Genomic DNA, 27,344 nt, shown 5'->3' on the forward strand with positions numbered 1-27,344 from the left:
AAACAACATGACAAGATAAAATAAGAATTAGCTAGGCTATGGAAAATGTGCTAAACCCTTAAATTTAAATTTCCTTTTTTATTGTTTAAACTTGTTTTGGAATCCAATCCCCCATGTGGGTCCCACCTATTGGAAATGCGAGAGGGGTACTTAACCCTTTCTCTCTCCCATCTAAGTTTTACCCAAATCAATTAGACCATTGCCTTGGGTTTCAAAGTCGCTATTGGACCAAAATGATTTCACGTGTAATCCCCGAGAGGCCCATCACTCCTAATTTAATTCAAATGGTGGGTGACAAGCCCAAGTGAGCCGTTTCCCAATGCTCACACTCATGGATTGTGGAACCCCTATGATAATAATTATAGCTAAGATGCTGAAGGAGTTTTACACCATTTGTCACTGCTTAATAGCATTGAACCAAAGCGGTCACATACATTAAGGGACAAAATGTAGACAAAGTATGAAGGAGTGTGTATTCACTAAGAGGAGTCTTAGTAGAGGGATTTAATTATAATAATTAGAGACCTAATTATAATTAGGAGAATTAATTTATTGGTTAAGTCATCTCCTAATTGGAAAATGAGTGAAACCTATATAAGATATAGAAAGGATAGAAAGGGGCGGGCCTAGGGTTTAAGAAAACAATCTATCTGCTAAACCCTAATCACAAAAGGATGCTAGGTAACACAATCTTGGAGCCACCCAACTCTCCTTCTCCCTTTCTTATTCTCTTGGATCGTGATCTACATAGAGAAAAGGGAGCTTTGCATGTTGTTGCATTGTGTAGATTAATCTTGGAGGCTAAACAGTTGTGAGGCTATAGTTAGAATTAAGGTATGCTAGAATTTGATTCAAGGGATTGAATCTACATAACATGTGTGCAATTAAATTGATTAAAATTAGGTCTTATGCATTACCATGGGCATGATCTTGGTTATTCAAGATTCATTAAAACTTTAATTTCCATAGCATCAACATAATGATGAATCTACTAGAATCATTCAGATAAATCAATTCCTGAGCAATTATAATATTATTTTGTAATTGTCTACCCAAAACAAAAGATCTTTGGAAATGGGAAATACACTTGTAAACCAAAGGTTTTAACCTATTTGCCATTGATTTTCTTAGAATCTTGTAAAGCACATTACATAGACTAATTGATTTGAAATGACTAACCCAATTAAGATTTTCCACTTTGGGGATTAATGTTATAAAAGTATTATTTACCCTCCTCACAATTTTTTTATTAGGCTCAGTTTGGAAAGAGTACAAATATAAATATGTACAACACAAATACATATAAAATAATACAAAATATAAGGTTTTGCACTGTACATATTTGCATTTGTACTCTTCCAAACCGAGCATTATGAAAAAAAAAACCAAGCACAAATTCAAAAATGTCCTACCATCAGATCCCAAAATTTTTGGTAAACCATAATGGAGATAACGTCTGAACCGGAGCTTTCAAAACACCTAGGGACATAACCACCTCTCTTACCTCTTCCAAGATGGGAAGGAGCAATTAGACATTTGTTATTTATATCTGTTATAATAGGTTCAAAAGAAACCTTGGATCCCCTCAAAGGCTTCACCCTTTCTTGATTGAAATTGCACTTTAAAATGTTCATAAAAGACATAAGTTATCAAACTATGATCTGAGACCCATTCACCAATCACCATTCTCATTCTTGACCCATGAAATTTGGTTTTGTTGTTTCTTATATTTCACAAAATTATGAAAGAACTTAGTATTGGAGTCGCTTTCCTTCAACCAACATTCTCTAGACTTCTGTCTCCAATTTAATTATTGCTAAAGCAATAATCGCCTTCCTTCTACCAACATCCAATTTTTCCAAATCCTCAATCAAACTTTGAATTTTCCAATTTTGATCCTTAGCCTCCAACTCAAGTAATTTCTAATTCATCCAATTCACCTTCTTATCAATATCACCAAATTTCTCTCTCTTCCAAGTTCAAAGATCTTGCTTTATACTTGATAGACCAGATGGACCTAAACCAATTGGGTCGGTTTTGGTTTCTAATATATTGTCTCGATTCTTATTGGCTAGGAACCGGTTCCACCCAGTTTCAAACCGATTCAGGCCTGACCCGAATCGGTTTATTATATATAATATTTTCAATAGGTTTATTATAATCGGCTCCTTAGTAATTCTTGTCGGTTCGGTTCTACTTAGACTGGACCCAAACCTGATCCATTGGCAGCCCTAGGCTTCGCTGCCCATTGGTCCAAGTGTTATCACCTTTGAGACCTAAGTTGATTTCAGTTAATTACGTGGTGCCCATAAAATCCCTAAAAATAGAGGCTAAAGAGGATCTACTCCCTAGGGGTGCAACTTGGGTGGGCCCAACCCGAGCCCGAACCGGCCCAACCCAAAATTTTACATGGGTTGGGCTCGGGCCCAAGAAATCGGGCCTTTCTATTTTTTCGGGTCAGGCCTAGGCCTAGCCCTTAGGTAGCCTAAACCCGGCCTGAGCCTGGCCCAACTATACACATGTGTATGTATGTATGTATGTATAATTTTAGAGTGCGTTCATTGACCAACTCAATTCCGGCCCAGGCCTGAGTCCAACTAAAGTTCATCAAATTACAGTGTGGGTTGGGCTTGGGTTGGGAAAATTGGGCTTGATCTCGAGCTTAGTCCGGGTTCGGACCTTAAGCTCAAATTTTAGGACCAAGCCTAGGTTGACCATAAGCGCAACACAATCCGCCCGACTTGCACCCCTACTACTCCCCACTCATTATTGGTATCTACAGCAACAAGATTCACATGTAAGTCATAATTAAAATCACCAACAAAAATACAAGGCATAACAACCAAATTATAACCTTTCAGTACATTCAAAAACGAAAGCCAAAAACATAATTTCATATTCTTATTAGCTTCAGCATAAGCAAAAAAAGCAACCAATCATGATTAGGAGGAAAGGATTTAATACAAGTTAAAATAAACCTATTGCTATCAACAAGCACAATGACATAATATTATCCTTCCAAAAAAGAGCCAAACCCCCAACAAACCTTTAGAGGAAATTAAAACAACATTTTGATATTTGATTTTCTTTTGGATTGTGCCCATCTTCAAGTCTAAAACCTTCAACTAAAAGATAAATAAAATCAGGTGATTCCTTTTTACTAAGGTTCAAAATATTTTGTAAGAATACTTTTCTATTTGCACCCCAATAGTTCCAAGCAAATATAAACAAACTTTCCTTATTTAATGGTTTAAACAAAGGAATATTTATTGACTTTCAGACTTTCTTCCTTGTTGGGCTTCTAAAATTTGCTCACAATTGGCTCTAACTCCTACTTGACTCCCCTGGTTCCAAATACAAATCCCTTCCCTTTTCCCTAGCTGAATATGGGTTTCTCCTCAAGAGCTTGACCAACATCCTATTTGCATTTGGAGATTTTATGGTTTTCAATAAGTGTCCTCCTCCTCAAACTGTCATCTTGGATGCTTTTGGACGTTGACCCAATAAACCCTAACCACTTCCTAGAATTCAACCTCTACATTCGACTTGTCCTCACTATTTCCAGGACTTACCAACTATGTTCAAATGCTCCACGTCACCACTCTTCATATTATCAATTGGATCAACCAACCTTGAAGAGCTCCCTACCTCCCGAGATCGGCTTCTATCAGGGTTCAGGGCAAATATGTGCCCACACCGTTCTAACAGCATTTTGCAACCTTGCATTGGGAATATCTCTCCATGAAATAAAGCATACAAGTATGGAGATATTCTCAATGTAAGGCAGTAAAGGCTGCTTGAATGGGCTTTGCCCTGGCTGAAGCCGAACTCCTACCTCCCACTTTCATCCTTCTCCGGAATCCGTCCCAAAATTCAATGACTTCCTAGAAGCTTCCTCACTTCTAATCCTTTGCTCTTCCATATACTCCTAAAAAATTGGTAGGATTCAATCATCTCTCCATTGATTCTCCACCTTCAGCCATGGTCCATGATTATACAGAGGGTGAGACGTAAAGAAAATATTAGAATTACCATGCACGGGAGGACCAAAATTGCATCTCTTGAAAGTTCAAACTATGTCCTATCCTCCTTTAAGAAAAATAAACTCCGAGGAGATTCTCATATCATTAACTAGCCCAAATAGTAGGGCTTATGAAGCAACTAAACTTCAACCAATGCTCTATATCCATGACCACCTTCTCCCTCATGCCATTCGACTAATATTAACCATTGATCATATGTAAACCAAAAATATGTTATCCTTCGATTATCAAAGTCACTTTGATATTGAAAATCTAAGGTTGTGTTTGGTATCATTGTTATTTCATCATGAAATATTTGGGGTTGATCAATAGAAATGGTGTTAAAATGTGACTTGTCATGCCACATAATCAGAAAAGTTTTAGATTGATTAATAATTGTTGTTGTTATTTGAAACATCAAATTTGATATTTCAACTCTAAACAAAAATGATTGTTCCCTGCATGTAGAGATGGCAATGGGGCTGGTATGAGGAGGGTTTTATAAATTCTAGACCCTACTCGCCTTTTTGAACCTCCCAACCTATACCTACCCTAAATCCTTAGCGGGTAGGGGTGGGTAGGGTTCCAAACCCTCCCTACACATGAAAATGCAAAGCCACCTTACCCTTTCTGCATTCAAGGGTATGTAGGGGCGGGTTGGGTTTATACCTCACATCTAATTTCCTATTATTTATTGTTATATGTAAACAATAAATTTATATTTATACTATATATAAAAGCGTGGATGTAGAGTGGAAGTTTTTTTGGACTAAATTTACCCTCCATATCTTTGTTTATGAAAGGGTATAAAAGTCATTTTATTACAGTTTTAATGCCAATTTTAATGGCTACTAAAATGCCCATATTTGTTTATTTAGTCCATCTCTAATTGTAAGGGGTGAAAATGTAACTTTAATTATTACTTTCCACCTCATTTAATCTCCTCTCATTAATTCCCATTTTCTCTTATTAAATCATATATTTAAGTTATTTTTCACTAATAAATGCTACCAATTATATCTATGTTAAAACTTTTAACAATATAAGTCCATATATTTTAAAACTGTTTAAAAAAATAAAATCATTCTTTATCCAAGTGGTGGCTAAGCAATTCAACCATCCAAATCAAATTGATCAACCTATGAAGTCATAGTTAGGTAGTCAAAATTTTAAAATAGAAATAAATATATAAAATTAGAAAAATGTAGAAAAATTAGACACATTTATAATATTTTTATTAATCAAATTAAAAAAATAAGTGTAATAAACAAAAAATATTTTTATTGATAATGAAAATGAAATACATAATTTAGAACCAATAAAAAATGAAATCATTATACTGTTTGGAAAAGATTAATATTTCATCTTTTGGGTCAAATGCGTTAGCATTTAATGTCATAAATAAATAAAACACAAAAATACATAAATTTTACAAAAAAGAAAAACATTCAGGCACATGTATAATATCATATTAAACAAAGAGTAAGTGTCACATATAAGAGTTATTTTTACACAGAAATACAAAAAAAAAATTATAGAAAAAATTGAACACATATATAATTCTAAATTTACATTATTATTAAAAATATGAATAAGATTGTAGAATTTTTTTGACTCAAATACTCATTTTTTAATTTATTCCCTTTTTAATTCTGATGTTTAAATTATAAATTGAGCAACTACATTTCTTTGATAAATGAATAAAAGAAAAAAATGATACATAAAAAAGATAAAACATTACAAAAAGAAGAATCTAATCAAGCAGGTAGGCCTGCCAATGATATTTGAAACTTTGCAAATGGATCTGATTATCACATATTTAGTTGGGGTGATTATATAATCAGATTTATATTTTGCAATTTGCATCCAATTAACAATAAAAAATATAAATATAAAAATAAAAAATAAAAAAGTACATATTTATAAAATATTTTGAATACATTATCATCATTTGGAATTGCTACTTACTTTTAATAAATAAAATAATATAAATAAACAATAATTTTTTTCTCATTTATTTGATTAAAACATATAAAAAACTCGTAAACTATTAATTCATCTTTCTCGTCAATTACCCTTGCTGCTCAAAGTCGGTATGAGTTGTAATGCGGTATATAAGTATATTCGAGTTCGACAGTTGAAATTATCCAATTATCCAATTGTCCAGTTCGATTCGATTAATACGAAATCGGATACTAAGAATCCGTTTACACCCCATATGCCTGGATTATATCTGGCGCCCGGCGGCATAACATAGCGCCAAGGCCCCGTATAACTACAGCACCGTCGGTCCGTCATAAACAAAACGACGAAAAGACATGCTTTTGTTCGTTTTGAGCGAGAAGAGAGGAGCCTGAGTTTGTGACTGGTCGATTAGAGGTTTAGAGCCGAGAGCAAACCCTAGAATCCGACGAGATGGGAGCTCAGAAGCAGCCCTAGAAATCTAAAATGAGAACTGCCAGAATAACCCTAGAAAGGTAGGGTTTTCGTTCTTCATTTTGAAAGAAATTCCTGAAATTATATATTCAGCAATACTTTGGTATTCTAAGAATCGTAGAATTTTTGGAGAAACATGTCTCTCAATTTGAAGAAAACCCCCACCATTACCGTTTTTAAGGATTCAGGAGAAGCTGAAGCTGATACTGTTTCTTCTGGAAACGGAGAGGGTAAATCGTCGTTTGTTTCAGACGGAGAAGCCGGCGTGCTTTCTTCCGGTAACCAAGCAGATCCGTCGTTGTCGGCTCCAGGAAAAGAAGTCACCTTGTCTGCCTCCGGTAAGCAAGCGGAACAGCCGTCGTCAGCCCCCGAAGAAGAAGCCACTGTATTGTCTTCCGGTAATGAGAAAGCGCCATCGCCGTTAGCTTCCGAAGGGGAAGCTACTGTGTCTTCTTCTGGCAACCAAATAGCTCCACCGTATTCAGGAGTAGGAGCTACTATGCCTTGTTCGGGTAACCAAACAGTTCCACCATCAACGGGCTCAGCAGGAGCTACTGTTATTTGTTCGGGTAACCAAAGAGCTCCACCTACGGGATCAAGAGAAGAAGGAACCCCTTTGTCTTCTGGCGGTGACCAAGCAGCTCCATCGATGGGTTCCGGAGAAGTTACATTATTTCCCTTTGGTAGCCAACCGATGCTCCCTTCTTCTGATTCAGGAGAAGTTATCGTTTTCTTTTCTGGTGACCCAACGGCTCCCCATTCGGCGGATTCGGGAGGGTTTGTTGTGTTTTCTCCTTCTAGTGATCAAACAGCTCCACCAAGGAGAAAGCGACTCCCAGGAACGCCAGGTAACATTGGAGATGTATAACCACCGAAATTTAGAAAGGGATAACATTGTACACTTTCTTAATTTTGCTTTGGTTTCAGACCCAGATGCAGAGGTGATAGCGTTATCGCCTGAAACGCTATCTTCGACTGACCAATTAGTGTGTGAAATCTGCAAGAAAGAGTTCTCACGCGAGCAGAACCTGCAACTTCACCGCCGCGGCCACGACCTTCCTTGGAAGCTTGGAGGGGGACCAAAGAAAGAGGTCCGGAAACAAGTCTTTGTTTGCCCTGAGCCTTCATGTATTCATCATGATCCCTCAAGAGCTTTGGGTGATCTCACGGGAATAAAGAAACATTACCTTCGTAAACACTGCGAGAAAAAATTTAAATGTGAAAAGTGTTCAAAACCATTTGCAGTACGAACCGATTGGAAGACACATACAAAGAAGTGTAAAGCCGGATGATGGAGGTGTGATTGCGGAACTTTGTCATCTAGTTTTTTTTTTTTTTTTTTTTTTGTCTAAATTCATTTGTTTTCTGTTTCTCTTTTTTAAGGTAGGGCTTTTGTGTCTTAACTGCCGACGTTTTTTAATGCTGTTTATACGTTCAAAGAACATTAAAGTCATGACTTTATAGATTCAATCTACTTGTCAGTGTCATCTTTCCAAAGTATTGCGGTACCAAGTGAAATTTATAATGACATGATCGGAACTATTGTTTCAAAGTTTTGATTTTCTTTATTTTTTTTCCTTTTTGTTCTTCCAGTGTCTGGATTCTTTTCAAGAATATATTTCATAACAACCCATTTTGAAACCAAACACATCAGACAGACAATTAGGCATAGCATACATTAGAGTTCTTGAATTGTTTTTGCAATGAGACCCACCAAGTCATTGCCATAAGGCCCATACTATGATTCTGCACAATTCCAGTTTAAACCATTCAAAAGCTACCCTTTGTAATTGGTCCACCAAATCTTGAATCTCACATACAATGCAAAAATTAAGTATTAGGTCACCTTCAATTACTTGAAGATGTTTGTATACGAGGAATTGTAAAGTGTGATAAGAAGGGGGAAGGAGGTTTCTGGTTAAATGAGAAGATGGCTGGGGAGTTAGCAGAGACTATAAAGCCGTAGGATGGAGTTTTAAAGCAAAGCGAGAATGATGTGAGGCAGCTTGTGTAGTAGTTAGGGTGAAGAGTTTCTTGACAATAAATCCGATTGAAATATGAGGAAATAGAGAAGAGAGAAAGGAGAAGGAAGAAAGGAAGAAGAAAAAGTTTGGAGCAATAGAACCGTGTTGGCGACGTCAGCTTTTATTATATTATATAGGGCGGTAGAAATAAGAAGGGAAAAGACCCTTGTGCCCCTGCTGTAAGTGAGTACAATAACAGAAATAACAAAAATAAAAAACGCTTTAACTAGCCAAACAAACCCTAACACAAATAACTGAATTATTTCAACACTCCCCCTCAAGTTGGAGCATAGATGTCAATCATGCCCAACTTGTCACACAGATCATTGTGCCGCACATGATGAAGACCGTTGGTGAAGATATCTGCAAGTTGTTATTCTGAGCTGACATATGGAGTACACACTCTCCATTTACAAGTTTCTCTCTAATAAAATGCTTGTCCACTTCAATGTGTTCCGTCCTATCATGCAGGACTGGATTAGTAGCAATATTGATGGCAGCTTTATTGTCACAGTAGAGTGACATAGGATTGCTCACTGCAAAACCCAGTTCATCTAACAGATTTCTTATCCACATGATTCCAGCAACCCCATGAGACATCGCTCTATATTCTGCTTCAGCACTAGGTCTAGCCACCACACTTTGTTTTTTACTTCTCCATGTGATCAGGTTTCCTCATACAAAGGCACAATACCTACTGGTAGACTTTCGATAATCGATTGCTCTTGCCCAATCAACATCAGTATATACTTCCACCTTTAAGTGACCATGTTTTTTGAACAACAAACCAACTCCGGGAAACTTCTTGAGGTATCTAAGGATCCTCTCTGCAGCTTCAAAGTGAGTTGTCCTAGGATTGTGCATGAACTGACTAAGGACACCCACTGCATAAGCAATATCAGGCCTGGTCATAGACAAATACAAGAGTCTCCCTACGAGTCTCTAGAACTTCTTCACATCTTTCAAAAACTCTCCCTGACTGTCTCCCAGCTGGTGATTGGATTCAATTGGTGAGTCAATTGGTTTTACCCCCAACTTGCTTGTATCTTCTAGTAGATCTAATACATATTTCCTTTGGGAAATAAAGATGCCCTTGTGAAAGCGGGCAACTTCAATTCCAAGGAAATAACGTAAGGGACTTAGATCTTTCACCTCAAATTGAGTGGCTAAGAATTTTTTTAGTCTCCGTATTTCAGCCTCCCAATCTCCTGTGATCACTATGTCATCCACATACACAATAAGAGCTGCAATTTTCCCTTCACCTCTTTTCACAAATAGAGTGTGATCTGACTGGCATTGTTTGAACCCCATCTGTTGAACTGCTAAATGGAACTTACTAAACCAAGCCCGAGGTGATTGTTTCAACCCATATAAAGATTTTTTTAACCTGCACACCTTTTGTTCACTATCTTTGGCACAGAAACCTGGAGGTTGAGTCATGTACACTTCTTCTTCCAAGTCACCATTCAAGAAAGCATTTTTGATGTCCAATTGGTGAAGTTTCCAGCCAAGATTTGTTGCCAATGAAAGAAGGATCCTGATAGAGTTCATCTTGGCTACTAGAGCAAAAGTCTCTTCATAGTCCACTCCATATACCTTCGTAAAACCTCTTGCTACCAGTTTAGCCTTGTACCTTTCAACAGTTCCATCAGCCTTGTGTTTCACTGTGAACACCCACTTGCAACTCATTAGTTCCTTCCCTTCAGGAAGGTCCACCAACTCCCAAGTGCTACTTTTGTGTAATGCATCAATTTCTTCCTGCACTGCATCTGTCCATTCGGGTTTAGATATAGCTTCTACCACATTCTTAGGAACGGGGACACTGTCCACAGAAGAGAGGAATGCACAGAATGAAGGTGAAACGTGATCATAGGACACAAAATTAGAGATAAGATGATTAGTGGTACAAGATCTAACACCCTTTCTCTTAGCAATAGGAATATCAAGATCATTGATGATAGGTGAATCAACATTGAGAGGAACATGCATATCAATAGGAGCAAGTGTACTTGGCTGATGAGACGGATTTGCCTTTGGTGAATCCGATGATGTTGGTTGCATAGTGTCAGGTTCCACGGCTCTTGAACTCTGCTGGCTTTTATGGCGACAGTGAAAAACCCGGAATGGAGGAGGATCGGGTAAAGGAGGTAGTTGAGTTTGAGTCGCCTGTTTCTCCTCAACCCTTACTCTCCTCCTGAGGAGAAACCGAGAAGAAAGGTTGATTCTCAAAGAAGGATACATCAATGGAGACATAGTACTTGCGAGAGGTAGGATCATATCTGCGATACCCCTTTTGAGATAAAAGGGTAACCAAGGAAAACACAAGGAATAGCCCGAGGATCAAGCTTACCTCGAGTAGGGGACAAGTTATGGACAAAGCAATGACACCCAAAAACACGCATCGGAATGGTAGACAACGGAGTTGTGGGAAACAGAAGCTGATGTGGGGCCTTATACTCTAGTAATCGAGATGGCATAAGGTTGATGATGTATGTAGCACACAAAACTGCATCCATCCAAAAACGTTTTGGCACACTCATATGAATTAATAAGCCACGAGCTATTTCGAGAAGGTGACAGTTCTTTTGTTCAACAACATCATTTTGTTGGGGTGTCCTGGCACAAGAGCTTTGCTGAAATGACCCACTCGAAGCAAAAAACTCCGTGAGATCACTATGGAAGTATTCCTTCGCATTGTTCGACTGGAAGATATGGATTTCAGTTTGGAACTGAGTGAACACCATGCGTTGAAAGTTTTTCACAATTTTTGGCACTTCATCTCGAGATCGCATAGGGTAAACCCAAGTGTATATAGAGTAATCGTCAATAAAGGTAATGAAGTACTTATATCTAGCCTCAATGGGTAGAGTGACAGGGCCCCAAACATCAGAATAAACAATATGAAATGGAAATTCAGATATGTTATTTCTCAAAGGTAAAGAACTTCTACAATGTTTATTCAATTGACATGTCTGACACTGCAACTGACTCACTGACAAGGATTCAAACAACTTTGGGAACATAACTTTTAATGACTCAAAAGAAAGATGACCTAGACGACTATGCCATAAATAGGCTTGACTCTCACTTGACAAATTCATGAACTCTATAGCCACAAGACCAACTTTATTCTCCGACACGTAGAGACCATCCACCATGCTTCCTCTACCAATCGTCTTCCCCGAGGCTAAATCCTGAAACACAGATGAAGATGGAAAAAAAGTGGCTGAACAGTTCAAGGAGTGAGTTATACTACTAATGGACAACAAATTTATAAGTAATTTCGGAACATGCAGAACATTAGAAAGGGTAAGGCCGAGTGGGAGAGGTATGGTACCTTGGCCAGCTATGGTAGAGAAAGAACCATCAGCTAGTCTCACCTTATCTCTCCCAGAGAGAAGGTTATATGTCTGAAATAAATTTGACTTACCGGTCATGTGGTTTGAGGCTCCGGAGTCAATAACCCAAGGAGAATCAGTGGTATGAGATGACACATGGAAGGCAGTGGCAGCGTTACCTGATGTAGACGCGAAAGAGGTAGAGGGAGTAGGACTGGAATCCATCTGGCGGAGAGTCCTACCATACAATTCCAAATGGTCACGAAAGGAGTTGATAATTTCTTCCTTGGGGTCAAAACTGGGATGCCTCTCTTGAGTTACCAATGGACTAGTCTCTGTCGACGCCATATTAGCCGAGTTATACTTTTTTCTGATTTTGCTTTGTTGGTTTCTTGCCCTGATTAGGTGTTGACTTCCTACCCAAATCCTGTGCCCATTTAGGTTTTCCATGGAGATCCCAACATGTATCTCTCGTGTGTCGTGTTTTGTGGTAGTGAGTGCAGCAAAGTTTACTCTTATCATCTGTTCTTTTTTGAGAGTCACCTTTCTTAAAAACACCTCCCACATTTGTATCTAAATTTCCCCAGACAGATAGGGCAACTGACTCCCTCTCTACACAATTCATCACACTTCTTCTACTCTCTTCTGACTGTACTAAGGCATATACCTCCTGAACTGTTGGCAAGTCTTTACTACCCAAGATCTGCACCCTGATGGACTTATATGAAGGATTCAGCCCTAGGAGGAAGGAAAAGACCCGTTGCTGAGATACAAGTGACTTATATGCCTTTGCATCTTCATCACACTTCCAATTCACATTCTGGTAGTGATCAAGTTCTTTCCATATCGATGTCAAATCAGAATAGTACAACGAGAGACTCCTCTCCCCTTGCTTGCAACTAGAGGATTCAGCTTGCAATTGATATGTCTTGGCATAGTGTTTCTGCTCTGAATAGGTGGACTTTGCTTGTTCCCATTATCTCACAAGCAGTTTCAGCCCATATAAAAGTCTTCCTTACCTGTGGCAGCATGGAAACCAAGAGCCATGACATCACCGTACTATTCTCTTGGTTCCACCTATTATATTTAGCACTTCTATACTTCGGTTCCTTCACTCTCCCATTGATGTATCCTATTTTCCCCCTAGCAGTGATGTAGAGTTTTATTCCCCTAGACCACTCAAGGTAGTTCAGACCATCAAAAGGAATAACAACCATGGGGAAACTCATATCCATTCCCCCACTCACTCCATTGTGGCTCCTTGGAATCTCTGAAGTAGCAGAATTCTTAGACGACATGGTAAGCACATGTTTTTTTTTATCTAAACTCTCAACTTAGGGTCCCTCCTTATATCAACAAAAGCTCCACACACAACAATTCAGTTTTGGACTTGATCTGAGCACAAAAACAAATAGCACCAACTTCCAAAGAAGAACTATGACGAGATTGATTTTCACTACAACATTAATCAATAACGTGTAAGTTCCACCACAACATTAATCAATAAGAAAGATCCTAACACACATGAAATCAGACTAACGAGTAGAGAAAACAGGTCATCTACGACCTATGACGAGACTGATTTTCACCACAACATTAATCAATAATGTGTAAGTTCCACCACAACATTAATCAATAAGAGAGATCCTAACACACATGAAATCAGACTAACGAGCAGAGAAAACAGGTCATCTACGACCTACAGTCACCATTTCATAGGTACAGGATCACACGATCCAACAAATGAAAGATATAACCCTCACAAAAGTCTACCAACATTTACAGGATCACACGATCCAACAAATAAAAGATATAACCCTCACAAAAGTCTACCAACATTCAGTGGTGTGGATTCATTTGCTCTCCACTTGGTACACGACCAAGGAAAGAAATAAAAGAAGAAAGAAAAACTTTAGGGTTGTACTAGTTGCAGATCTGATTTGATCAGCCCAGATTCAGTCCTCTGTTCCGCCCAGATTCAACAACTTGAAGAGAAAAAACTTGGTTGCCCAGATTCAACAGCCTTGCTTTGATACCATCTTGATAATAAATCCAGTTGAAATATGAGGAAGTAGAGAAGAGAAGGAAAACAGAGAGAAAGGAAGAAGAAAAAGTTTGGAGCAATAGAACCGTGCTGGCGGCGCCAACTTTTATTATATTATATAGGGCGGCAGAAATAAGAAGGGAAAACACTTTAACTAGCCAAACAGACCCTAACACAAATAACTAAATTATTTCAATAGAGTTCATAAAGATCAGATGTTTATCATGCTTGTGTAAGACAATGGATTTATACAAGTACATTAAACCAGTCGACCCGACATAAATCTGGGGTAGACCAGACTAGGTTAAATCAATTATCTGCTAATTGTTTACAAGTTTATAAACAATTTGATAGCTAGGACCTTTTTAGAATGACAATATTCTAGAATTGTAATGTGCACAAGGGGGAAACTGGAAAAAGACAGAATAGGAAGACTCTAGAAGATGGAGCCTCAAATCACTATAAATAGGGCCTCATATTCATATGAGGACCCATTAATCCATTGGCAGTACCCATAAACACAAGGCAATAAACCCATTATAGAGGAGAGAGAACCCAGATTCTCTCTCTCTCTCATCCCTTCCCTCTTCTACCGACCTCTGTAACCACTATTTCTCTTGACCTTTGGAGTCAAGCCACCATGACTGCCTCACCAAAGCCCGTCCACTTACAACTTGTCAAGGTGATGCCTAGGCAATGACATTTTTTTTGTGTTGCATAATATTGTGTATATAATTATGTACATGTATTTTGGCAAATTATAAAGATACCTCCAATATAATACCTACTTTTCTCTTTTTCCATTAGATTATCTATTTTCTCATGATATACTTGTAATATTATCCTATCAAGTTGTCCAAATGTGTCAATTTAACAAGTAGGACCCAATAATCCCAATTACAGACCCTATAGGGTCTGGTTTAGAATTGGTTTTGCACATGTACTTATCAAATTGTCTGGGTCTTGATCCATTGGCAACTACATTAAGGTGATGCTTTGCCTTGCCTTAGTGCCTTGATAACCATGATATTGATATTGCTGCTTAGCCACTTGTGATTGGAGAATATTATTGATTAATGAGTCATGAAGAGAATATTTGAAACTTAACATTTGAAAAAGTGTTGAGAAGGACATAAGATCTTCTCAGATGTGCAAAGGAAATGTGATTTGGGCATGAAAATGGCTTGGGAATTGGTAATGTCAGGTTGAAAAAGTTGTTTCAAGCATTTGAAACTTGCACAAAGTTGTTGCAAGTATTCATGGCATGTCAAGCAACGGATGGGATGCTGGTTGTCTTCATAGAGCTACTCTGCCTACTCCTTGAAAGGCCATTCATGAGATTCTTCCTGGTTTCCTCAATCATGTCAGGTATGGTTTGGCTTTGGGTCAGGAAGTTAGGTTTTGGGAGGATGTATGGATTGGGGATCTCCCTTCGGGGGAGAGCTTTCCTTCACGTTTTTGCTCTTTCCAATCTTAAGTGTAAACCTGTGTCTGAGTTTTTGAGCCAACATTCTTTCAGGGTTGAACTGGAACTTTGGTTTTAACAGAAAGCCAGAAACCGTACAGAATCTGAAATCCCTAGTGTGTTTAAGCTTTTGGGCATTCTAAATTCAGTGGTTTTGGGAGAAGGTGGCTTGGATTGTAGGGTTTGGGGCCTTCAGGGTTGAACTGGAACTTTGGTTTTAACAGAAAGTCAGAAACCTTACAGAATCGGAAATCCCTAGTGTGTCCGAGCTTTTAGGCTTGCTAAATTTAGTGGTTTTGGGAGAAGGTGGCTTGGATTCTAGGGTTTGGGGCTTTAATCTTGATGCTTTGTTCTCATGTATGCAACGTTGAAACTTGCAAGTATCTATATGGTAAGCCCCGCATCAGGTGTATTGTATCATATCTTTAGGTTCCCGATACACTTGCTTTCATGTGTTTTCGGAGACCTTTTTTTTTGATAAATGAATGAATTTTATTAAGCACCAAAGATAAGGAATAAGGAGAGACATGAGATGCGACCTCTCCAGAAAAGTTAGATACAGCTTTCCAAACTTGCTAGAACAAGTTACAAACTAGCCCAAAAAATGCCTTCCCTAGATACCCCTTGCTTGGCCAAGGAATCAGCCATGGTATTTGCTGACTTGCTTACCCATTTCACATCAACTCTCATATTACTGGTTAGCCACTTCACTTTTTTGAGGTCTCTATAGCCCCAAAAGGCGGTATTCGGGTTTGACAGCCATCCTACTACCACTTGAGAATCTCCTTCAATTAAAAGACTTTCCACCCCAAGTTGGTTGGTAAGCTGGATCCCTTGAACAACAGCTAGTAACTCAGCTCTTGTAGAGTCTCCCACTCCCATTGGTCTTGAGAACAAGGAAATAATGTTGCTGTCCTTATTCCTTAGCACACCCTCTAGATCCGAAGGCCCAGGGTTACCTTGACTGCTCCTATCAAAGTTCAATTTAATGACACCTTCTGGAGGAGGTTCCCACTCTACCACCCTTCTATTCTTCCTAGTGGAGGTATTAGCCACTTCTAACCAATTCCTCCAAAGATCATCGAAGGAGAATTCAACAAACAAGGCCAATGTCTTCATCCAATGAATTACTCTAGTTAAGATACAGTCCTTCACTTCAACAAAACTGCTTTCCTTCTCTGGGAAAGTTCTAGCATTCCTTTCCTCCCAAACAGTGCAGTCCATAATATAGCTGCCCTAATATATTTCCACATGATTTTATCTCTTTTCGTGTGCCACCCTAAAGTAGATGGATTAAACAACATACTTACATTAGACGGTGGGTTCCACCTACATCCAAATAAATTAAAGCTCCAATTCCATAAGGCTGCAACGAAGGAGCAAAAATCAGTAGATGATAACAGCCTTGAAACTGAAATTTGAAAAAAAAACTAAAAAATAAAAGGCACATGGTTCAAAGTGCCGATACACCTCTCCCGATACAAAATACATTGAACCATGCTTGTAAGTCTTTCTTTAATCCCTTGGTAGCCACCTCCCCTTCTCCTTCTTTCCTGGTCAAGGAAGTTTGGTGTTTTCCTATCCCCTAAAAAATCATTGTTTTCTGTTGGGAAGTGTTTTGTGGTTGTGATACCTTTGACTTGCTTCAAAGAAAAAAACCAAACTGGTGTTTACACCCCCCCTCCAGCTGGTGCTTCCTTTGTAAGTTAAATGGTGAGACTGCTTTTTATCTCTTAATCTCCTGCCCTTTTGTTAGCTTTATTTGGAATTGGTTCCTTCTCTTTTTGGTTGCAGATGGTCTTCTGGCAATTTGGAAGGATTGTTAATCCCTATTGTTTTTAGCTGTACTAAAAGGAGGGACAGGATTTTGGGGAGATGTATTAGAGCAGTGGTGCTTTGGATAGTTTGGGTGGAAAGGAACTCAAGAATCCTTGAAGATAAGGAAAGAAGTAAGGAAACTCTGGTAGAAGTCATAACTCTAAGAGTGGCACATTTGGCTAAAAGTCTGAAACTTTTCGCAGATTTTAAAGTTGAGGACTTCTTCAGGTCTTGGGGTGTAATTTCTGCCTCATCATCCAGAAAACAGAAAATAATTGAAGAATGGTCACCCCCAAATTATGGCTGGAAGAAACTGAATTTTGGTGGAAGTTGTGTTGGCAATCTGGGCCTATCAGGCATAGGAGGGGGGGCTATTAGGGATAAAGAAGGAAACATCATAGCCTTATACTTAGGACCAGATGAACAAGAAGATATGGTTAGATCAGTGCTATTGGCTGCAGTATATATGGGGTTGAGTAGGCCGAAGATTTGGGTATTGATAGATTGATCATTGAGGGTGATTTGAGAACTGTTGTGAAATGGCCGTAAAGGGGGAAGGGGTGTCATGGCATCTAAGAAATGAACTCAGGTGATTTAAATGGCTGTCAAAAGACATGGCAATCCAAGTTAAATGGGTTAGGAGAACTGCCAACAGTCTGGCAGATGGTTTAGCTAAGCAAGGGGTACAAAGAAACTTCCTTGTATTGGGCTCAATTGTAATTCTTGGGTTGGGTCAGCTTCTCTGAAGCTGTTTTTCTCTTTTTCCACAACCTCTTGTTGTAATTATTTTCTCTATTTTTAACGAAATCATTTCTGTGTTGCTGATGAAAAAATGAAGATAGTCTTACAATCGGGGATTTTTTCTGAGGGGGTGTATCATGGAAAACTAATACCTCTGACAAGATTCAAAAGAAGAGACCTACTTGGTGTTTTTCTCCTCGTGTTTGTATTATGTGATTTTTTGCTAGCATGGAGCCGTCATCCATTTACTAATCTTCTATTCATTTGGTAGTGGTTTATCTTGCTTTTTGATAACAGGTGGGTCTCCCCCTTCGAATGTGGCTGTTTTTCTCCCAAGGTAAAGGAGGAAGATTATGTGGAGATGCAATAGAGAAGCAATCATTTGGATGATTTGGGAAGAAGAAATGCAAGGAATTTCAATTGGAAAAGTTGTTCTAAGGAAAGGATCTTTGAATGCATCAAAGTTAAGGTGGTGCTTTGGTTGAACAATGAACATATTTGCCCCATTCTTAGTGGGTGATAACTTAAAGAGTGTGGTGGCAAGTTCATCTACCAAAGGAATAGTGCATCAACGGCAGTAGCAACCATCTTGGACTAGTCATATTTTTGACATTGATAGAAGTAGCCTTTGTAATCAAGGTCCATCAGGAGTATGTGTGTTTAGAGATGAGTATGGATCAATATTAGCTTTATTTCCAGGCCCTATTGGAATTGGGAACTCTAGAGCAAAGCTATTAACTGTTCTACAAGATTTGAGATTTGTAAAGATGATGAATTTTGGAAATATTGTGGTTGAAGATGATACCAAACTCCAAAGTAGTGGTATAAAGAACTTAATAAGGAAATCAAATGGTTGACAAGGGAGTTAGACATAACTTTTCATTGGGTGTAAAGTTAATGCTTTGGTTGGAATGTGGGTAACAACAAGTCAACAACCATGACATAGAAGTGGGTAACAGCAACCATGACATAGAAAATGATTATGTCATCTACAAATTACAAGTGGGTAACAACAACCTAATTCCTACCAATCCTCCAACCTCTGACCAGGTTGTCTAGATCAGCCTTGATAATCAATCTGCTTAGAACTTTGGCAACAAAAGTAAACAGGAATGGAGAAATAAAATCTTCCTTTCTTAATCCTCTTTTTACTGGGAAGAAATCCCTAGCTATTCCATTTATCAGAATTGAGAAATATATCGAGCTAATGCACCCTTTAATCAACTTTCTCCATCTCTCTCTCAAGCCAAAATTTTCCAAAAGAAGAAGGAATGACCAGCCCACCATATCATAGGCTTTTTCCAAATCTAACTTGCAAATTAGACCTCTCCCTCCCTGTTTCTGTTCTTTTAGCTACAAACTCATTTGCCTCTAGGATTTGGTCTATAATTTGTCTCCCTTAAACTAAGGCTCCTTGGTTCCGAGATATCACTGAAGGCAAAATTGTTTTCAACTTGCCTGCCAAGACTTCAACAATGATCTTATAAAGGCTTCCTATAAGACTTGTAGGCTTGTAGTCTTTTGGAGTTCCAACATCTTTCCTATAGACTTGTAGAAAATTCGTTAGGAGTGGGAGCTTTGGATCTTTCCATTGAGAGAATTGCATTATGAACCTCTTCCACAGTGAAGTTCCTTCCTAAGAGGGCTGCTTGTGTTTCAAGCACTCTATTCCAATCCAAATCCCCCAAATCAAGGTGCCTATTTCCTATGGTGGCAAAGATTGACTTAAAATGGTTCACAAAGTTCTTAACAATTTCCTCCTCCCTATTTATCTCCCGACCTTCTATCTCTATGCTAGAGATCGGATATTTCTTTCTTTCATTTACCAATGAGTGGAAGAACTTTGTATGCCATCTCCTTTCAGCAGCCATTGCATCTTGATTTTTGTCTCGAAGCGATTTCTTCCTTCCTTAAGATCCCTTCTAATTCCATTTCTAGGCTCCACTTTTCCATTCTTTCCTCCACACTAGTCTCTCTTGTAGCCTCCTTCTACTCTAGCTCCTCTATCCTTTTAGCAGTTCTCTCTTTTGAATCCTCTAACCTCCCAAATTCTTTTTTATTCCATTATTTGGTCATTCTTTCAATCTCTTTAGTTTCTTAGTAAATCTCCCCCCTTATTCCTCACATTGATTCTACTCTCCTCCTACCAACCTTTTATTTGTTCAATGAACTTTAGGATTTCCTTTAACCATTTACACCTTGATTTTTGTCTCCAACAAATTTTCTCCCTTCTTAGTAACAATTCCATTTCTACCTTCAATTCCAATATTTTTTTCCCTTCCTCCTCCAAACCCCTGCCATCCTTTGCTTCTTTCTTGTCCAACATTTCTATTTGATTCAACAGATTCAATTTATTTTCCTCAACTGAACAGAAAATTTGGTGATTCCACTCCTTCAGTTTCCCCTTAATCTCTTTTGGTTTTTGTATAAACTGAAAGCCTTCCCACCCCTCCAATGGGTACCCTTTTCACCAATCCTCAATATTTTTCTTGAAGAAAGGTTGTGGTCTACATATTCTCAACTTTAAAGGGATTAGGCCCAAAAGAAATCTTATCCGATTGCAACATTAGAGGCCAATGATCAAAGATAGGCCTAGCCAATGTCTTCACCATCACAGGCTCAAAATACTTTTCCCACCCTGTGGGTGACTAGGAATCTGTCCAGTCTAGAGCGAACTGCATTTTCTTGCATGGACCATGTAAATTGTGCATTTAAGGAAGATTTCTTAACATACAATTTGAAATAAAATTATTGAAGGTCTTCATGCTTTTGGAAACTCTAGAAGTTCTAGTATTGTTTTCAACAAAAAACGGGTGACCATAGTTTTCAAGGTGCCAAGGCGAGGCTAGGTGACCATGGGGCACCCAGGCAGGCACCTAGCCCTCACCTAGGTGATGGAATTTAAAAATAAGGCTTGCCGATGGATTTCTACCCCTTTTGAACTAGTTTTTTTTTTGGGTTTTATGTATTCTGCACTTACTTTTGTGCTTGTATTTCTTGCAGTGTTGCTTCAAGTAGGCAAAACAATATATTAGAGTTGCAACTTACAAGTTAGACATTGGAACTTGAAAGAACTGAAGGGGGCGGATCCCCTATTTTAGATCAACAATACATAGGGAACAAATACTAAAATAAAGAAGAAAATGAAAAAGAAAAGTAGGGGACTGAGCCCCTGTTCTAGACCCAGAAAAGCTGGTGAAAAAATATTAAAATGAAAGAAGAAATATGAAGAAGAAGAAAAGAAGGCCCCTGTTTCAGAAACCAATGGTGAGAACAAAAAAAGCTGAAAAATGCAAGAAATTAAGAACAAAAGAAAGGGGGGGGGGGTGCCCCTGTTCTAGACCCAGAAAATCTGGTGAAAAAAAATACTAAAATAAAAGAAGAATATGAAGAATAAAATAAGGGGCGGAGCCCCTGTTTCAGACACCAATAATGAGAAAAAAAAAAGCTGAAAACATGCAGGAAATTTAAGAACAAAAGGAGGCGGAGCCCCTGTTTTAGTCCAATAAAATGATTCAAAAAACTTGGAGAAAAGATACAAAAAGGAAGAGGAGAAAAATGCGGCATAACCACTGTTTTAAACCAGGAAACAGAGAACAAAACTAAGAAGAAGAAGAAGAAGAAGAAGAAGAAGAAGAAGAAGAAGAAGAAGAAGAAGAAGAATTGTCAAAGTAAAACCCTCGAAGATTAATTTTGTATTTACTTTCCTCAAAACAAAAGCATGATAACATGCAATAGGTTCTATTATAAAAACTAAAACACCCAATAAAATATTATATATTTTATTTTTCTTAATAAATATTGATATAGTAAATATTTACTTCAGCCCCCTAAGCATGCGCCTAACATAGTTGTTGGCGTTTGGGCGAGGCGTTCTTTGAAAAGTGCCTAGTCACCTATGACATTAAAATCTCTCGCCAAACACACGTTCTACTACCGCCAAAGAGCTCCTTGTGCAACCCACTCCTTTTCTCTAAATTTCATTGTCACTGTAAAAAGAACCCACCGTTTTCTCCATCAACTCTACTTGACTCTCTTCCCATGTTGTAAGAATTCCACCTGGAGATCCCACAATAGGGTAGAGCCCAATGCTCATTCCTCAAACGCCAGATACTTCTCATCCAAACCTCATTAATAATCTCAATTTTTGTTTCATTAAGTAAAATGATAGATGACTTTAGTCTTTAAAAATAATTCTTTACAACTCTTGTCTTTCTTGCACTCCCCAAGCCTCTTACATCCCCCTAGGTGACTCCCACCATTTTTCCTTCTTCAAGCAAATGTTCTCATCGTTTTAAGACCTACAAGTAAGGATTTCTACTTCACACCATTTTTGGGGTTTTGTTGATTATTCTTTTTTATTCAGCTGAACCAATTGGATACCCATTGTATGTGGATTCCCCAAATCATTCTAAATCCCCTCTTTTTCTACCCCTTTTCTAATCCCAACATTCCCTGTCTCTTCCCTATCTCTGTCCTCTTCCCTCCCCCCTCTCGTCCCTTCCTCTGAATAGTCTAACATCAAAAGCTAAATTCCCTCCCCATACTCACCTAAATTCTCAATTTCACTTTGCGTTTTCCTAGACGGAAGCTCTTCCCAGCATAAGATGGCACTTGGTGTTTTTTAAATATCTTGACATTCTTTGTTACCTGCAAAAATGTTATCCTCGCAACACAAGGTGTAGTAAGAGAAGAACCTGGTGAGGGAATAGAAGTACCTGATTTGATTGAATGCAAGTTTGGTGGTATTTGTGGATGAAAGACTTGGGGTCAAATCCCCCATCTAAGTTGCGATTTCGTCTGAGAAAGGCTTTTTTCACCACTTATTTGCTATGAAAAGATTCCACCGAAGCGTCTGTTACTAAACCATCTCTAACCCCAAGAGCTTTTCTTTGCTGTTTGACAAGGGTAAATCACCAGACCCACACTTGGTTGACTGACCGCTGCTTCTCTCCTGTCCTCTTCATCTAGAGCTTCCGGAGAAGGTTGAATTGAACATGATCTTCCCTTTTACACTGGTTAGCATTGTACAATCTCGTTAAACCCCCTTCAAAATTGCTTCCCAAATCTGAATCACAGACGTGCATGAGACTTCCCTCTATTTCAAAACTGCTCACAAAATTTCATAGAGAAATTATATTCCTAGAGCAACTGTTTTGGCTTTCACAGATATCAATTGGTTCTAGGAGAATCTGTGAATAATTAAATCTGATCAGAAACCTTTATAGGCCAAATTGCACGCCTTAGATTGTTTCCATAAACATTTCTAAAGCTGCAAATTAACTTTCTTGAGTCATTCCTTTAATTGTTCATCCCACCTAGCTCCTTAGGACTACTTGTCCGACATCAAGATATCAGAGAAATTAATTGGGTGTGACAGCTGATTGAGGTGTCTAATGAGTGGTTATAATTTGAAAGTTGACTTGCAGAACTCTTAAAGTTTGACAAGATAAACTATACATCTGAAATCCATGAGATAAATTTATACTGGTTTATGCTAATAAATCAGATCTGTCAATGTCTGTTCCACAAGAAACGGGTGTAGATTATACTGATAAAACATAGATGACAACATATAATGATTCATTGCAATTAATTGCATCAACAAAGAATAAGAAACCATAATCTTTTTCCTTTCTAGTTTTGTTCAATTAACTCTAATTAATTGTTTCTCACCTGAAAATAAAGTTCTTCAGAAGTGCAAAAACCTCCAATGGAGTTCTTTGAGTCGTGAATGTAAATCTGGTCTGGATCCCTAGGGAGAAAAACACTGTTGCAGACAGCCTTGCAAAATCAGGGTTTTTTAGGGAAAGCTTGTATAGTGACTTCTGCTTGCCTCTATTATTCTTCCTCAGCTGCTTTAGCTTTCAGTACATTCACTCGTGTACTTCCTGTTTTAAATCAATAAAAGTTATCTTCGCTCAAAGAAAAAAAAAAAACTCAAATGGAGTTCACACCTGAAATTGCCTCGATCAAATAGATTAGGAACTTGATTGTTGGTGCACAATCATTGTTGAGATCCTTGCTTATGTATGACTGGTAATTTCTTTTTCTTTAGATTGAAATTCCCTATGAAATTTTTTAAGCTTAATCTCTTAAATTTTTGTCAGTTGGTCTCACTAATTTTCGTGTCATTCAAAGAGGAGACTTCCCCCACTATTTATAGACTAACATTAAGCCATTGATGATTGAACCAAATCACCAATTGGAGTAGGACTAGGAATTTTCCCAATCTTAATCCAATTCTAAAAGAGAGATTAAACATCAAATCCGAATTTCCAAACGGAAAGAGGTCATTCAGATTGTGTGGGATTCGAATGGTTCCCAAATCGAATGGCAAAATCACTTGTTTCAAAACCAGGTAGTAACCTTGCAAAGCTGTATGGTTGTTTTGATAGCCATACGGTCGTTTATACAATTGTATAAACAATAGAGTTGTCAATTTGATCTGGTGATATTTGACAAGTATAAATGTCTAGTTAAATACTTGTAAAATAATCCTTCCATTGACACATAGCGTTGTTGCCTCGAAGAAAGGACTTATTTCCATTTGGGCAACATGCCTGTCTTTTGCTCAAATGAATCAGTAAATCACATAATTTTGCAAATTAAAAAACTAATAATATAATACATCTAAAAGGTTTCTGCAAAACAAGATAAACAAATTAACTTTTATCAATCTTTTGCCGTTAGGGTTTTACATTCATCCAAGAAGACACTCCTATCCTAACGTATTCACTGTAATTATTGGAGTGGTGGATCACGTACAATAATTATTTATCTTCATTATTTCTTTGTATGCACTAACACATCCAAGTACATCTAAGAATTGAGATTCATTAGTTGGTGATGTGTGCAAATAAGTCTAGAATAAGATGAAATAATATTATCAAATCTAAAGATCAGTAGCAACATTACAGGCTTCACCGGTCATAAAATCTAGATGTCATTTACATTCTGGTCCAGTTCAGTGTTTGTCCATGGTCCATACAAGCAACCGGTCATGCTCTTTTGAGTACATTGCACTGACAACAGAGATATTGTCCCTTCTCACAAGGTAGTACATGTATGACAACCTACTCAGACTAACTGTTCTAAGTGAGTAATTGGTTGACAATAAATGAGGTCTAGATATTGATCATGTCAGTGGAATTAACCAGTAACTGATCATATTCCTAAAATATAAATCAAGGACATATACAAAAATCAATACCCATGACAAATGATTGTACAAAAGAACTCCTTTTGTTCATAATAAAAAAAATATATACAACAATGTTGGACTTTGAGGTCATGCTTTGTCCAGCAGAAACATTCTTGGTAAAGGAGAAAACATATGTGATCCCGAAGCATTTTATGGGCTGAAAGCTTACAGCTGCAAGAAGAAAAGAGATTGAAACCATACCAAAAGTCCAAGTCCATCACCAAGACCAAACCCATGACCATATACCTTTACTCGTATCCAAATCCATGTCTTTTACTCATTCCCATTATCCAAACATCCATATTTCTATCCCATATCCATACCCAAAAAAATCCAAACCCATTAAATTGGAACATGAATTGGGTATTAATGCAAGTTCCATGAACCTTGGTGTTGGAGTTTCTTGAAATTAAAGAAAGCATATGGAAATGTATGGGGAGTTAAAGTTGCATTTTTTAGGAGAATTATTTTGAGGGTAGTAAATGAGATTTAATGCTAGTTTCTTTGCCTGGCAAGAAGGCTTATAATAGAAAGAGGAAAGAGGGGAGGTTAGGGATCCTCTCACTCGTACCTCCTCGTCTCTTTTTTCACACATGTGGATATATATTTTTAAATTAAATCATTAAAAATATTATAAGTCAAAATTAAAACCATTGTCTCACATAAATCCATATTTACTCTTTAATAAAACCATTCTTAAATCTCTCACATAAAATCCATATTTAGGTTGGTGAACTTTTGTAACATCTCATTTTTCATTAAATCACTCTTTTTTCTCTTAAATCTCTATTAATCTTTTTTTGGCTCTCTTTAATAAAGTAGGTGGATTAGGTTAGGACTGACCTAAATATGAACCCTAGCTACCCAAACTAATGTCAAAACCCAAATTAGTACATGGAGTGAATTGTTCTTCTCTCTCTCTCTCTCTCTCTCTCTCTCTCTCTCTCTCTTTTAATGTAGATTTGTTTCTTGGATTATTCTGGTTCAACAAATTAAATCCCTCTTTTCCTTTTAAATCTTTATTAATTATTAGTCCCTTTTGGCTCTCTCTAATAAAGTAGGCGTGCAAATTAGATGGATTGGATTAGGTAAAGGGCCAACCTAAATATGAACCCTAGCTTGGACCTAAATTAATGTTGAAACCCAAATTTGTAGGTGAACGGATCTTCTTATATAAAAGTCTAAAGAAACCATTGCTCCTTTCCATGGGTTGTTAAGTTCTTATCTTGTTTTATTAATTTAGTGGAAATTTGTTTCATGGATTATTTTTGTTAATATTGAGCCTTTTATTATATTCGTCAGTTCAATTTTGAATTTTAACTTTTAAGTTGGTTATTGGTTTCATGCTAAGCACATCTTTTTGGCTTTATAGGGCTGCACAATGGGGGGGCAGCCCATCCCCCAAGCCCTTAACCCCCCAACCCCATGGGAATTGGTTCCAAGTCTTCCACTACAACTAGCTAGAGAACCTATCAACTGGGCCACCACCATTCGGTTCTCATGCTAAGTAGCTGGTTATGTACTTCTCATAACATATAAGCTATATAAAAAGGAATAAGTTTGAAGCTCAATAACCAAAAAATAAAATAAAATTATTTTTTCTACTATTTTGTATGCAAAGAAATAGAAATATATAAAAACTTTGGTGAATCACTGTTATTTCCTTTTTTTTCTCTTAAAAATACATTTTTAAACAGTAACACATGCATTGCAGGGGCCACCGCTAGTACAAATCCATAGCATAGTTTGCTTAAAAAGCTCAATAAATATAGCAACAAGAATGTCACCATTTGAGATTGTAATGGAGCTCAAGCCAGACAACCTATTGATCTTGAAGCCATGCCTATAACTTCCAAGCTCAATTAGGAAGCTTAAGATTTCGCTAGAAACACAAACACCCATGATATATATATATATATATGAAGATGTTTGACAAAAGATTGCCTTCAAGGCGGATGCACATATATAGAAGGTTTATGAAGTTTAATGTATGGGACAAGGTGATGGTTCGCATAAGGCCTGAACAATTTCTAAAGGGGGTATTTCAGAAATTACATTTCAGGAGGTCAAGGCCTTAATACTAACGAGGCTTGATTCAAAAGCCTATTGATTGGAATTGTTTGAGGACCTCCACATAAGCCATATTTTCAATGTAGAAGATTTGACTTTTGCGCCCCTTCCATGGTCATCACCAGGAAGAAAATGAAGTTAGGCTACTTGCTGTGCAGAAGAGACCAGAAGCCACTGGTGAT

The 27,344-nt window shown here is 37.8% G+C and overlaps 1 protein-coding gene across 5 annotated transcripts; it reads left to right on the forward strand.

Moving 5' to 3' along the window:
• Nucleotides 1-6,106: 6,106 nt before the first annotated feature.
• On the forward strand, nucleotides 6,107-27,340 carry LOC104599146 (uncharacterized). Of its 5 annotated transcripts, none has more exons than XM_088897719.1 (3): nucleotides 6,107-7,306; nucleotides 7,386-7,755; nucleotides 26,807-27,340. In XM_088897719.1, the coding sequence occupies exons 1-2, from the start codon at nucleotides 6,595-6,597 to the stop codon at nucleotides 7,748-7,750; spliced, it is 1,077 nt and encodes a 358-aa protein (XP_088753845.1). In that variant the 5' UTR covers nucleotides 6,107-6,594; the 3' UTR covers nucleotides 7,751-7,755; nucleotides 26,807-27,340. The 5 variants fall into 5 exon arrangements, with proteins under 5 accessions (XP_088753845.1, XP_010259850.1, XP_010259847.1 ...); XM_010261548.3 differs by lacking the exon at nucleotides 26,807-27,340 and adding an exon at nucleotides 20,892-26,564; XM_010261545.3 differs by lacking the exon at nucleotides 26,807-27,340 and adding an exon at nucleotides 18,160-18,694.
• The last annotated feature ends 4 nt before the right edge of the window (nucleotides 27,341-27,344 follow it).

This window comes from Nelumbo nucifera, chromosome 2, assembly GCF_055504915.1.
Source record: "Nelumbo nucifera cultivar China Antique chromosome 2, China Antique-T2T, whole genome shotgun sequence".
Taxonomy (NCBI): Eukaryota; Viridiplantae; Streptophyta; class Magnoliopsida; order Proteales; family Nelumbonaceae; genus Nelumbo; species Nelumbo nucifera.

What these genes read in the sequence shown, in the direction of transcription:
- LOC104599146 (XM_088897719.1), top strand. Translation starts at nt 6,595, where the DNA reads ATGTCTCTCAATTTGAAGAAAACCCCCACCATTACCGTTTTTAAGGAT. An exon ending in GCGACTCCCAGGAACGCCAG is followed by an intron (nt 7,307 to 7,385) that starts GTAACATTGGAG and finishes CTTTGGTTTCAG; the next exon opens with ACCCAGATGCAGAGGTGATA.